The sequence below is a fragment of the Mesocricetus auratus genome, unplaced genomic scaffold (assembly GCF_017639785.1).
Source record: "Mesocricetus auratus isolate SY011 unplaced genomic scaffold, BCM_Maur_2.0 Super-Scaffold_100025, whole genome shotgun sequence".
NCBI lineage: Eukaryota > Metazoa > Chordata > Mammalia > Rodentia > Cricetidae > Mesocricetus > Mesocricetus auratus.
Window position 1 is genome coordinate 14,282,813 of NW_024429206.1, and position 11,678 is coordinate 14,294,490.

Consider the following 11,678-nt stretch of genomic DNA (forward strand, 5'->3'; position numbering starts at 1 on the left):
GCAGGTGGGCAGCAGGGAGGGTGTGTCCCACATGGGACAGAAGACACAGCTGCCTTCACCTCCCAGAGGGCACTGGGAAAGCTGACACTTACTGAAACCTCCTCAGCATCCAGAGGTCAGGATACGACTCATGAGAGAGCAGCAGGAAGGCATCCCCAATTGCTTCCCGTTGCTGTGATAAAAACACTGAGCAAAACCAACTTGGGGAAGAGAAAAATTTACCTGACTTGTAGCTCACAGTCCCTCGCTTAGGGAAGCAGAGGCCATGGAGGAGTGCTGTCTGCTGGCTTGCTCTCCATGGCACGCTCAGCTGCTTTCTCACGCATCCCAGGCCTACCATGGTCATGGCCTCAGGACGGTCTGATGGCAGCAATTCCTCAAGTGAGGGTCCTTCTGCCCAGGTGAACTATTTAGCACCAAGTTGACAAAAACTAAGGAGAGCTGTGGGGGCAGTGGGGGATCTAACCCTAACCCACTCTCCCACCTGCCCCGCCCTCCTTCCCTCTCCTTTCTCCAGGCCGCCGCCTTCTCTTTATTTCATCTGTACCATCAGGGCCGGCCGGCAGATGCCGAGATTTAGGCTTGAGTTAGTTCCTAAGATAATGGAAAGGGGCGTGGCAGAAATTAATAAGTCATCAGAGTTCAGGTTTGGGGTCCCTTGGCTTACACTTAAGTTTTCACTCCTCCACTTCTTGGCGTGTGTCCCTGGGCAGGCCACTCCGAATGTCTCCGGTGCCGACTCATGGCCTGTGTGTAAAGAGACGCAGCACTGCAGGGACTTGGGGTGTCCACGGGCGTGATGGCTTAGGGTGCTGAGCCCACCATGCATCCAGTCACTGTGAGGGCTTCGTGAAGGTAGCTCACGGGAGTCAGGGAACTTCCCTCAGAGACCCAGCTGGTTACCATATAGCCAAGTTTTCCTCCAGCTGGGTCAGTAGTTCTCAACCTGTGGGTCACAACCTGTTTGGGGTATTCCCAGGGGGTCGCCTAAGACCATTGGAAAACACATATTTACATTATGATTCATAACTAACAAAATTACAGCTATGATAAAGCAACAAAAATAGTTTTATGTTGGGGATCACCACAACATTAGGAACTGTCTTAAAGGGTCACAGTATTAGGAAGCTGGGTCACCATGTGTCCCCTGTGCTCCTCTGCAGATAGAGTATAATCTTGTCAAGAGCTACAAAGACCACTTGGAAGTCCTGGACATTCATCGAACAGGCCAGGGGAGCTACCCCACCTGCATGATCTGGTACCCTCCGCTCACCAAGGAGCTGTTCCTCCTCATCTGCAACAGCTGCTACAAGGTGAAACTCTTCAATTCCACCACAAAGATGTGCAGGTAAGCACCAGGGCACCCCACTAATGTGCTGGTTACCTCCATTTCTCAGCCTCAGCTGGTAACGGCTTGTTGGTACCATCACCCCCTTCTCTTCTCAGAGGGAGACACTGAGTCACAGATAACATAAGTCAGGCTCTCCCAAAAACACACAGTAGGGTCATGTCTGAGGAAGGATGCCAGTCTGGGGTCCTTGCTTTAAGCCCAGACACCAGGGAGGTAAGGGACCCGGTGCTTGGTGCCCATGTACCCCTGAAGGACACAGCCCTGGAATCTGGAAGTCACTGGTGTCCCAAAACTAGTCATCCCTTTCCATATGGGAGAAAAAACAAACAAACCAAACCCCAAACCAACCACTTGACAAAACATGCCAATTGTTTGATTTCCGTTGTTTTTTATTTTGAGAGAGGGTCTCACTCTGTAGTCCTGGCCTCTGCCTCCTGAGTCCTGAGATCACAGGCGTGAGTACCACACCCAGCATGCTTGATTCTTCTCACGAGATTTCTCAAAGGAGTTTGGTGTCCGGCTGATCACATTCATTTGTTCATTCCTTACATGGGCCGGGTAGTGTTCGGGGCAGTGAAGGTGGTTACAAACCACCATGGGGACACTTCAGTGATGGGGACAACACATTAGTAAGTGGGCAGGGGTGATAGGGCTGTGCATAGTGACTGCAAAGACTGGTGTCCAGATGGCGCTCCTGGGGGGGACAGATGGGCTGCTGTCTTCAAGAGCACCAGGGTGACAGGGCGGGGGGTTGTCTTAGGGAGACACAAGTAAATCCGGACATGGGACATTTTGGGGAAAGCCCACAGTTAGGATCCGTAAGAACAAGGAAGGTGCTTGGGGTCCAAAAGGTTGTTAGAAAGGGGCTTGGTTGGAGTGGAATTGGGGAAGAGTGAGTGGAGAGGGTGAGGAGGACAGCCCGCCGGGTGACTGGCTGAGGGGTGCAGCGCGGGAAGGAGGCTGTTCTGTGGCCTGAAGCGGGCAGGGAAGGGTCAGACCCTGGGTTTGCTGAGAGCAAAAGCTAAGTGAGAGAGAGAGAGAGCCTATGAGGCCCAAGTAGCCAGAAAAATGGAATTAACCTTGAACGGGTAGGGTACAGACAGGGAAGGATGATTGATTTGAGTTCAGTAAGTTCCAGGTTTGGACAAGGCAAGTTGGAGATGTCACCACATATGAGATCACCGACTTAGACTCTTGATTCTGGGTGGAGGCCTAACTGGAGTCCAGAGCAGAGGGCATTAAAGCCGTGAGGCAGGAGACCATGAAGGGGAAAGGTAGATGGAGGTCGCAGACCACACCCAGGGCACCCACAGTTGCGTTTGGGAGGCATATCCTCCTCCCTGCAGAGGTGGCCTTCTCTTGGGTGTGGCCATAGGTTCTGTAAGACCCGTGGGTCCCAGGTTTCCCTCACCTTGGATACTGCCCTTGAGTGCTGTCCCTATAACGGGGCCACTGCCTTCAGCTTCCCAGAGCCTTATAAAGTACTGTCTCTCTGAGGTTTGGGGAGGCGTGGTAATTTCTGGCAACCATTAGGCAGGCAGGCCAAGACTCAACCCTTGGCTCTTGCTGTGTCTCCGCCCTCTCCTAGGGACTGCTCAGAGGGTTAGACCCTGTGGGGAGCGAGCCTCTCTGCCAGGGATTGGCTGCCAGTGGCTATGGCTGGAAGATGGAGGCAGAAGGAGTGTTTGATGGGGGAGCCAGCAGCAGCAGGGTGCCCAGGCTGCTGGAGGAAGAGCAGGGTTTTAATGGGTTGGTGGTTTTATTTCTGAGACAGGGTCTTGCTGTGTAGTCCAGATACTGGGATTGCAGGCATGAGCCACCATGCTTGGCCACATTCATACGTTGAAGAACATCTCAGATGGGATTTCCAAAGCTCCAGGACGCACCCCTACACCAAGATTCTCTTCCTCTTTGGTTTGTTTTTGTTTTGTTTTTCTTTTTGAGATGCTGTCTCATTCTGTGTCTCAGGCTGGCTTCCAACTTATAGTAAGGCCCCTGCCTCAACCTCTCAAATCCTGGGATTCCTCCTGCCCTCTGACCCCAAACCAAGACCAGTTCTTTTCCAGAAGGCAGGAAGGAAAACGACAGAGCCCTTACATGGAAGGACAGGAAACAGAATCTGTCTCGATGTTTAGAATCCTCAAGAGAATGGGTAACGAGCTTCAACGTGCTCTTCATGCTCCCTCTTTACCGGACACACACTTCTGAGCAGAGGACATCCCTAGAAACTGAATTCAGGGTAGGAGACAGCATGCTTACAGCTCCTGCTAACAGGTGATCACCAGTGAAGACAGTCAGCGGTACTGTGGTGTGTGTGTGTATGCAGTGTGTGTTTATATGTGGGGTGTGTGTATATATGTGGTATGTGGTATGTGTGTGTGTATGTGGTGTGTGTGTATATATATGGTGTGTGTATGCATGTGGTGTGTGTGTATGTGTGTATATATGTGGTGTATGTGTATGTATGTGGTGTGTGTGTATGTATGTGGTATGTGTGTATGCAGTGTGTGTTTATATGTTGTGTGTGTGTATATGTGTGGTGTGTGTGTATGTGGTGTGTGTGTTTGGTGTGTGTGTGTGTGGTGTATGTGTGTCTGTCTGTCTGTGTGTGGTGTGTTCATGTTTTTGCCCTTGATCATCCATCTGAAGTTAGTTCAAAGCATCGTTTAAGAAAATAGTGCAAAGGACTGGAGAGATGGCTCAGTGGTTAAGAACCCTGTGTTCAATTCCCAGCATTCACGTGGTAGCCTACAACTGTCTGTAACTCCAATTCCAGGGAATCTGACACAGACAAACATGTAGGCAAAACACCAATGCATATAAATAAAAATAAGTAAGTCATTTAAATAAAATAAGATAATCTATTTTTTAAAAGAAGAAGAAAATAGCCAGGCGGCGGTGACAAACGCCTTTAACCCCAGCACTCAGGAGGCAGAGGCAGGCGCATCTCTGTGAGTTTGAGACCAGCCTGGTCTACAAAGCAAGTTCCAGGACAGCCTCCAGAGCCACAGAGAAGCCCTGTCTTGGAAAAAGAAGAAAATCGTGTATAAGGCTGGAGGGAATGGCTCCTCGGGTAAAAAGTACTTGCCACACAAGCCCAGCATGGAGAACTGACCCTGAAGTTGTTCACACGGCGTGTGTGCACCACCTAGCCCATCAACACACACACAGTAACAAAAAATGAAATTAAAAACAAAAAACTACCATCACTTCTCAGCCTCTTGGCTAAACTCAAGTATAGGAAATAACTTAGCAAGGTTGGAAGTTAAATTCATACAGCATTTAGAAATGAAGGGCATATATAGCACTGTCTAACTGCTTCCTCCTCCCATAGTTCCAGAACTTTCCTATCCTTCTAAAATAAGAGCCCCTTGCATAAGGCGTCTCTTGAGTTAGAGAAATAGTAAGCCTGGCAATCACGGTTCAGTTGGGGAAGCATTGCCTTCTCCTGGAGAGTCAAGAAAGAATTGTAAAATGCATTTTAAAACATTTGAGAGGACACAAAGGTGGCTCACAGAAGAAGGCCAGTAGCCATAGGGGCAGGGGCTCAGCAGCCTCTCCCGATGAGGCAGATGCAAGCGAGACATCACTTTTTACAAATGGGATTAGTAAAGATAAAAGTGATTGATGGTGCTGAGCGTTGGCAAGGGTGTGGGGAAGTGGGCTTGCTTGTCCAACCACTGGTCGGAGTGTAAATTGGTGTAACCTTTGGGGAAAGCGATTTGTCATCCTCTGTTAAATTTTATACCCTCTGACTTCTAGGAATGGAGCCTGCAGAGGTGCCCGTGCACTTATGCCAAGACATAAGTAAAAGGATCTCTTGTATGGAAATACGGTTTGAGATGGAAGCAGGCCAAATGTCCATTAATAAGGCGTTAGTTAAATGATGTCTGTACACCAGAACACAATGACACTTCTAGCAAATGGGGAAAAAGACTAAGATAGCTGTCTATGCGGTAACATGGCAGTGTCACCAAGATGTAATAAGAGATAGAGCAAATCTCCAAATAAGCACGGATAGTATAGTCTCTCTTCCTATGAAATCATGTGCATGTAATCTTGGTGAGTCCGATGTGCCAAACAATCACCCGTGCCTTTCTTGGGACAGGATTCAGCATTGTAGAATGTGTTTGTCTTTCAATCAGAATGAAGAGATAATAATTTTGTAAAATTGATAGACAGGGTGACTGCCACTGGCTAATGGTTATGTACTCTGCTCCAGAAACTGTTCTGAGCACCTTCAGTAAGTTGGGCAGTTCAAGAAGCATCTGTCACACCCAAAGGGGACTTGGTTCCTGGGCTGGCGATTTGGTCTCTTTGTAGAATGCTTGCCTACCATGTACAAAATCCTGGGTTCTATACCTAGTACCTATTAAGCCAGGCATGGGTGCCTGGAGTGCCAGCACTCGGGAGTGAAGACAGGAGGACCAGAAATTCAGAGCTATATCCTTAGCTATGTAGTGAGTCTGAGGTCAGCATGGACCACGTGAAAAAGGAAAAAAAAGAATAAAGCAAAACAAAAATGAAAACTCTGGTTCCCATCAGTGGACCCTCCCCAGCCCTGCATCCCTGTGTGCCTGGAAACCACTGATCTGCTCCTGTCTTATAAACTCATCTACTCTGCACATGTGAGTATAAGTTCATATTCCTATAGATGGAGTTACACAGCATGTGGCCTGTGTCTGGTTTCTTTCATTTAACGTGTTCTCGCTACTCACTCCCTTTGTGATGTGAACTAGTGCTTGTTGTTCTGCTGAGGGTTGGCCCTATCCTGCCCACCCGTGATAGACATTTGCATTGTTTCTATTTTATCATCCTCGTGAGCACTTCAGTGTAGACAGACATGTGTATAATTTCTTGAATGGCCCTAGGATTGGAGTTCCCACAGCCCCCACTCACCACCAGGGACAAAGGTCCCAGTCTTTTCATACCTTGTCCCTGGGCTCTTGCCCCTGTCCCCTGCCTCTGTCCGCTTGCCAGCATTGGCTGATACACTGTCTAGCTGGCGGGCGCTGTAGTGTTTCCAGCGAGCTGAGCCTCCCACAGCCCAACGGAGAAAGCTCACTGCTCTGTCCCCTTGCTCTGCCTCCTAGAGCATTTATTTTCCCATCACTATTCACCCTTGCCTTCACCATTTCTTCCTGATGCCCATTCTCCTGCTACCCAAGCTGTTCTCGCTGCCTCTGAGCCATCATTCTAATCACAGCTGGCTGCCCCCCCACTCCGGGAATGCTTCACTCCAGACCCTGGGACTCAGCGCTGTCTCCACACTTCCCAGCTCACAACAGCTCTCTGTCTCCTGTCCCTGCTAGCCCATAGCCTCGGTGGCAGGGGCTAGACCTGCACATTTCTGCTGTGTGACATGAACCTGGTGCCTGACATGAGGAGGAACTCTCACGAGGCTGGTGTGATAGGATCAGCTGACCCTTACCAGCACTGACATCCCACAAAGGGACCTCACCTTAGGGAAGGCCCCTGTTCAGGGAAGCAGCTGGGGTTAGAGAAATCCAAGCTGGGTACAGCGGCGTGTGCCTGCAGTTATAGCTGGGCAGGAGGCTCTCTTGAAGCCAGCCTGAGCAAAATACCAAGATCTTAAAAAAAAAAAAAAAGTGGAGCCAGTGAGATGGATCTGTGGATAAATACTGCCACTGCCAAGCCTGAGGACCTGAGTTCAGTCCCCGGGATGGAAGGGGAGGACCACCTCCCATGAGTTGTGCACACCACCACACACGAACACAAAGGTGGAATAAATTTTAAAGTTGAATTAAAGAGGCCTGGCCAGAGTCACTACAACTTGATGCACGGGTGGATTTGGCGACCTATGCGGCTCGTGGACCTGTATTTAGGGATGACTAGGACAGAGGGTGGTGTCTCCCGGTCTGTGGGCCTGACCTGGGAATCAGATGCTTGCTTGCATCCTGCCAAGGCATGCCGTTTCCTCACAGGCTTCTTTCTTGTCTGTGATTCTCATAGTTTCTTAGGGCATAGTGTCAAGAGGGACAGGCACACCACAGCCCCTGGAAGAGCTCTTCAGTAAGTTTCCCTAGAGCATTTACTGTTGGGAGGTGATGCCCCTCACTTACAGCCGACACTAGCACCTCTTGAATGACAGATTCTGACGTAGGGATTAGCTGAGTGTCAGACAAGACAGGAAATTCAGAATCATAAATACACAAGGAGTCCAGCGTTAATGGTGCACGCCTGCGATCCCAGCACCAGGAGGCTGAGGCAAGGAGGATTGTGAGTTCTAGACCAGCCTGGACTACATAGCAAGACTGTGTCTCAAAAACAAGATGAAAACCCCAGAACAAAACCCCAAACACCAAATAATACATCACAAGTATGGTAGTGCTGATTCCAGTGTTTTTGTTTGTTTGTTTGTTTGTTTGTTTCAAGACAGGTTTTCTTTGTGTACCCCTGACTGTCCTGGAACTCCCAGAGATCCACCTGCCTCTGCCTCCCGAGTGCGTCACCACCTCCCAGCACCAATTCCAGTCTTAAAACATATTTTAAAGTTTATGGTATTTACACGTTTTTTCTCCTATCCAGAAAGACACTTCTCGGACCAGCTTATGGGTCTCCTATTGAGCACACACAGGTGCTCCCGGTGAAATCCACACTAGAGCTGCAGAAGCGCTACTTAGTATTCATCAATAAAGACAAGGTAGGCTTCCCTTCTCTGCCATGAGTCCAAAGACCGTGAGATCCAGGGCCAGGGAAGATGCCTGCTACCTCATCTGATGACCCCAGTTTGAGCCCTGGAACCTGGTGAGAGGAGAGACTGCCTTGGGAAAGTTGTCCTCTGACTTCCAGACAGGCCCTGTGGCACGAATGTCCTTTCCCAAATAAATACACTTAATAATAAAAGAGATGATAAGACTCGTGGGTCCTTAGTTCTGCCGCACAGAATTACATCCACATGGTCGTTGGCCAAACTGAAAATTGCCACACATTAGTGAGAGTGACTTCTGGGAAGCATTTCTTTTTGTTTTAATTTTTGTCTGTGTGTGTGTGTGTGTGTGTGTGTGTGTGTGTGTGTGTGTGTGTGTGTGTGTGCGCGCGCCTGTGCACACACGTCCGTGAATGCCCTTGCAAATATGTGCCAAAGTGTGCATATGGAGGTCAAAGGACAACTTTCAGGAATCAGCTCTCTCCTTCTACCATGTGGGCCCTGGGGTAGAACCCAGGCAGGCCTGGCAACAAGTGCTTTTACCCACTGAGCCATCCCATAGGCACCTAGGAGACATTTTTTTAATGGAGTTCTCAGAGTTTCCCAGTGAAAACTCATAGCCTTCCAAATGACGATTTTCTTTCTTTTTATTGGCCTGGAAAATTCTAATTTACATGGAAGACAGACAAATCAGTTGCACGTAGTCATATGTTAAGCTTGACTCTGACAGACGGCTCCAGATGTGTGCATGGCTTGGGTATGTCAACTGAGCGTGAGACTCGGGTACTGGAGTCTGAATAGCTAATTACATTTGCCTCTCTAGGTTGGACTCCAGATCTTACCTGTTGACGGCAACCCGCACAAAACATGTGCTATTATTTGCCACCCGAATGGGGTGGCTGGAATGGCCCTTTCCTATGATGGTCGCTATGCCTTCACAGCAGGAGGCCAAGATTGCTCAGTGCTACAGTGGGAAATCAACTTAAGGTACGTGAGGGGACATAATCTGGCTCTATAAGGAAATATAGACATCTGTTTAAAAAAATGTGTGTGTGTGTGTGTGTGTGTGTGCGCATGTTAGTATGCACTCATGTATGTGCGTGCCTCAGAAGGCCAGAAGAAGGAAGGCACTGGATCTCCTGGAGTAGGAGTTATGCAGTTGTGAATCACCTTCGTGAGTACAAGCGCTTATAACCACTGAGCCATCGCTCCAGCCCGTAGACACCTTCTTTTCGTTCAGTTGCAACAGACAGTTACAATTATATGCCCTGTGCTGTGCTAGGACGAAACCATACCTGGCTCTCAGGATGCTTCCTGGTGACATTATGTGTAGCTCAAAGGCTGCTGTGCAGTCTCATGGACCATGCATTACATTGCCAGCTTGGATGGTGAGAGTGCCCCTGGGTCCGCCTGGCTCCCTGAAGTATTTCTCGGTAGCTGTACAAACTCTTGCTGGCCAGAGGCCAAGGCCAAGCCTCCAAAGTAGGCATTACAGAAACAGTAAGGGTAAATTAAGAATCTGTTGTCAGTCGGCTCCTCTGCCCCTCTCTTCCCTGAGAGGTGACCTGCTCTGCCTATAGTGAGGCTGGAAAATGCTGGGCTTGTACATCAGAGTGAGACTATAGGGCATTTGCGTATGAGATGGGACAGGTGGTTAAGGTGACCCTCTCATCCACATAAACGCAGCAATCTGAACAAGGGCAGAGCCGAGAAGTGGGCAGCAGGACCACGTGTCCATGACCCCACCCCTGCTCCTGCAAGCTTCCTCCCTCAAAGAGCAGCCTGATGCGTGACTCCCCGCCACGTCTGCCCCTGCCGTCTGCACACCTTCCTCCCTATGGCAGATGCTAGTGCTTTCCTTCTTACCCCAAACTCGAGTGAAATAGCTGGCGAAATCTGTTTTGGTGCTGTGATGGCTTCAAATTGCAGGTGCATCTCTGCCTTTTGCCTCTGCCCTCCCGAGTGAGCTGATCCAGAGAACTCGGGGACTTGGCAACTGGAGGTGAGCTAGCTCTCCATCCAGAAGCACTTCTCCAATAGGCTCAATGTGTCACCCACTTGCCACCCACAGTCCTTGGGACCAGTGGCCCGCTGGAGGGGGGGTGGAATCTCCCCCTTTTGATTTTTTTTGTCCTCAGTCATTGTGGAATCCAGTAGGGATTTCCAGTAGCTTCCCTATGCTTGGCCAGAATCCAGGCTTCTGAGAATTTCAATTTAATCTGTTGTGGGGACAAAGGATCATTATAAACTAATTAGCACTTTATTGCTGCTTCTGGTGACTTAATATGTTCAGCATTTCACTAATGGAAAGAAGTGTAAAAACCCCAAACAAGTAAACAATGCAATTCTCTCCCAGGGCCCAGGCTGAAGCTTAATTGGTAGAGTGTTTGCCTACCATGCAACAACCTTTGGGTTCCATTCCGAATACCACATAGATGTATGTGCTGGCTAGTTTTGTGTCAACTTGACAAAGGCTACAGTCATCTGAGAGGAGGAAACCTCAACTGAGAAAATGCCTCCATAAGATCGGGCTGTTCACAAGCCTGTAGAGCATTGTCTTAACTAGTGTTTGATGTGGGAGGGTCTAGCCCACTGTGGGTGGGGCCACCTAGGCTGGATAATTCTTCTTCTTCTTCTTCTTCTTCTTCTTCTTCTTCTTCTTCTTCTTCTTCTTCTTCTTCTTCTTCTTCTTCTTCTTCTTCTTCTTCTTCTTCTTCTTCTTCTCCTTCTCCTCCTTCTCCTCCTCCTCTTCCTCCTCCTCTTCCCCTCCCCCTCCTCTTCCTTGTTTTAAAGACAAAGTTTCTCTGTGTAGTCCTGGCTGCCCCTAGACTCACTCTGTAGACCAGGCTGGCCTCAAACTCAAACTCACAGGGATCCACCTGCCTCTGCCTCTCAAATGCTGGGACTAAAGGCGTGTGCTACCACTGCCCAGCTGTCCTGGGTTCTATAAGAAAGCAGACTGAGCAAGCCATGGTGAGCAAGCCATTAAGCATCCATGGCCTCTGTATTAGCTCCTGCCTCCAGGGACCTGTCCTGTTTGAGTTCCTGTCCTAATTTCCTTTGATGATGAACAGAAGTGTTAAGCCACAAGTAGCTTTGGTCACTGGGTTTCATCACAGCAATAGCAACCCTAAGACAACCCAGTGGCACACGCCAACAGCCCCAGAACTTGGGAGGTGGAGGCAGAAGGATTTGACTTTATATTGAGTTGAAGGTTGGCCTGGGTTACATAAGACCTTCTCTAAAGAAAAAGTTTTGTACTAAATTTACTGGTGACAGAACTATAAAGTGAAGTGAGGTTGAGAAACCTCCCACCTCCACCGGATTCAAGTCCCAGCTTGATCAGACATGGTAGCACATGACAGTAATCCTAGTCCTCGGGAAGTAGCTGCAGGAGATCGGCAGTTCAGGGTCACCCTCGGCAACATAGTGAGGTCAAGGCTGACCTTGGATACATGAAACATAAACGACAACAACAAAGATAACCCTGGGCTATAGCTGCCCTGAGCCCCAGCTTTTCCATGCCTCCTTTGGGGACCATTTCCCAGGCACTTGCCTGATGCTGCTCGTGATGTACCTGGTGTCTCTAGCTTCTGCCCCTTGCCTAGAAGCACCACACTATTCCTGAGCACACATATGTTCAATACATGCCGCTTT

The 11,678-nt window shown here is 49.1% G+C and overlaps 1 protein-coding gene across 6 annotated transcripts in view; it reads left to right on the top strand.

Moving 5' to 3' along the window:
- The window catches only part of Cfap251 (cilia and flagella associated protein 251), a 74,688-nt gene that overhangs the window by 37,362 nt on the left and 25,648 nt on the right, over positions 1 to 11,678 (top strand). For all 6 annotated transcript variants that reach the window (XR_005870929.1, XM_040731125.1, XM_040731124.1 and 3 more), the window contains exons 15-17: positions 1,164 to 1,348; positions 7,901 to 8,015; positions 8,845 to 9,008. Coding sequence is in view for 5 of the 6 variants with exons in the window: in XM_040731125.1 (XP_040587059.1) it covers positions 1,164 to 1,348; positions 7,901 to 8,015; positions 8,845 to 9,008 (464 nt within the window). In the remaining variant the exon portion in view is untranslated. The remainder of the gene's footprint in view (positions 1 to 1,163; positions 1,349 to 7,900; positions 8,016 to 8,844; positions 9,009 to 11,678) is intronic.